The 2,213-nt window shown below is 46.7% G+C and overlaps 1 protein-coding gene across 1 annotated transcript in view; it reads left to right on the forward strand.

The window, feature by feature from the left end:
- The first annotated feature begins 1,201 nt into the window (after nucleotides 1–1,201).
- LOC102303760 (inactive phospholipase C-like protein 2) overlaps nucleotides 1,202–2,213 on the forward strand; it is a 26,249-nt gene continuing 25,237 nt past the window's right edge. The window contains exon 1 of the mRNA XM_005928612.3: nucleotides 1,202–1,763. Within this exon, the coding sequence (XP_005928674.1) occupies nucleotides 1,518–1,763 (246 nt within the window). The 5' untranslated portion in view covers nucleotides 1,202–1,517. The remainder of the gene's footprint in view (nucleotides 1,764–2,213) is intronic.

A 2,213-nucleotide genomic window follows, 5' to 3' on the forward strand; every position in this document is an offset into this window, starting at 1 on the left:
ATCAGGGTGTAATAGAAAACACCTAAATAAGCCTGTACAGTTCTACAAAAGGAGAAAACAAAATCTTTGGACAGATGAAACCAAGACGAACTTGTACCAGAATGATAGGAAAGAAAAGCATTGAAAAGGAGAGAAACGGCTGATGATCATCATCTGTCAAACATGGTGGAGGCAATGCTATGGCATGCAAATGGGCCATTAGTGTTTATAGATGATGTAACGGCTGAGAGAAGCAGAAGGACCAATTGTGAATCATACAAGGCGACACTCTGCTCAGATTCAACCGAATGCTACAAAACTGATCAGACAGTACTTCACAGTGATAGTGGATAACGACACAAAGCATAGTGCAAAAACAGCCCAGCGTCAAAGACAGTCACCTGATCTCTACCCAGCAGATTAGCTTGTTAGCTATTAAATACAAAACTGAATGAAAAGACTCAAACAAGCAGCAGCTGAAGGCGACTGCAGTAAAAGCCTGACGTCTCAAGGGAACAAATGCAGCATTTGGTGATGTCTGTGGCTTCTAGACTTCAAGCAGTCATTCACTGCAGAGGATTTTTCATTCAAGTATTAAAAACAATCCTCATAGCATTTTAATATCACTGGTTTCCATTGATCCATAATATGAGTTCTGCCTTTATTCCTAAATCTGGGTGATTATGAGGATATGCCGCTGCACTTTAAAGTCAAGCTAATGCATTATTAGCCACACGGACAGTTACATAGAGCTGGTACATTAATTCATAACAAGGCTACTGAAAACAGTGGCAACTGTTCAGTAACTGCAGTAACAGGTTTTCCAAAATGGCAAAATGGGAGTTTCTCACAACCCAGAAGTTGTGAATACGCATAAAGCTGATTATTTACAAAAAACAAGTATGAAACAAAAAGCGCATTATGTGAGCCTCGTTTCTTGGGAAGGACGAAAAAAAGCATAAAATCCCCCAAAACAAACAAACAAAAAAAACCCGCCCCCGAGATTATCGACACGTGATGACTTTATTAGCGCGCGCGCGTATCTAGCTTCAAAGGATCAAGTCTGGACACGAAATAAAAACAAATCATAAATAGTTTGCACAATTGTGTGACACAGTGCTCTCATTTAAGATTTAGCACTCCGTGGAGGAGTAAGGGGAGGAGATGGTGGTGGGCGTGGTGGAGAGGTGGGGCGGAGCGGGCCGGCCCAGCTGCATCTAAAATTTCCTGAACACAAGCACACATCCAGCTGTCGGCGAGATGTGAGAGCTGCAGTAGGCGAAGGTCTGAAGGTGTGTCTGTCACTGCTGTCCCTCCTGTCGCCTCGCCCCTCAGCGCGCGAGCGGCTGTGAGAAAAAGAAAGAGAGCACGAGTGAAACAGAGAGAGAGAGAAGTTTCCGCTGTCTTTAGGCGCACGGTCGCCGATCGTTCACGTAACACGATGGCACGGCTGTGTCAGTGTGTATCGCTGTCGCTGTTGGAAGCTCGGCTGCTTTCATGAAAGCTAGGAAAACGGAAAAAACCCCGAAAGTGACACCATGGCAGAATTTGGAGAAAACAAGAGCGCCGTCGGTCCACCGGTTGCTGGCTGTAAAGCTGCGTCAGGGGGAACCGGAACGAGCCTGGAGACGCACCGAGGAGAGCCTGTGTCGAACGGCAGCTGCAGCGTGCCAAACGCCGGCAAGAAGGTCCAGAACGATTCCAGCTGCGAGTCTCCGAAGTGGGAGAGCACGGGTCCAGACTCAGCTGCTAAACCAATCCCTCGACGCAGCAGTCTGATCAAGGTAGGCCACCAGTTTCATCAGCAGAAAACGGCTCATCTTCCTTATTGGAGGGGGGGGGGTGCAAACTGTTGCAACTCCAGAAAACACCGAAAGCATGTCTCATATAGCGCAAAGCACTTGAATTAGAGAGCATCACGACCAGCAGTGCAGAAACGCCACGCTGATACTGTGTTGTTGTTGATTTAAGTGAGAATAAAAGCTCCACCGAGCCGTGCGCAGATGTGGCGACTTATCACCAAAGAATATCTCGCCAACACTACTCGATAGAATCAAGTTGTAATCTGGAAATAAACTGTTACGCTGCATTGTGACACATTCTGTTAACTTCCTGACCGTGTGTGCCAAATAGGCAACAATCAGGCCCCTCATCTCACCTCGTGTGTGCTGCTGGATGAAGGCATGCTGTGCATTAAGATGCACATCAGGCTAGTTCCTGTCACACTGGAGATG

The sequence above is a fragment of the Haplochromis burtoni genome, unplaced genomic scaffold, assembly GCF_018398535.1.
Source record: "Haplochromis burtoni strain Fernald_Lab_line unplaced genomic scaffold, NCSU_Asbu1 Contig_116, whole genome shotgun sequence".
NCBI lineage: Eukaryota > Metazoa > Chordata > Actinopteri > Cichliformes > Cichlidae > Haplochromis > Haplochromis burtoni.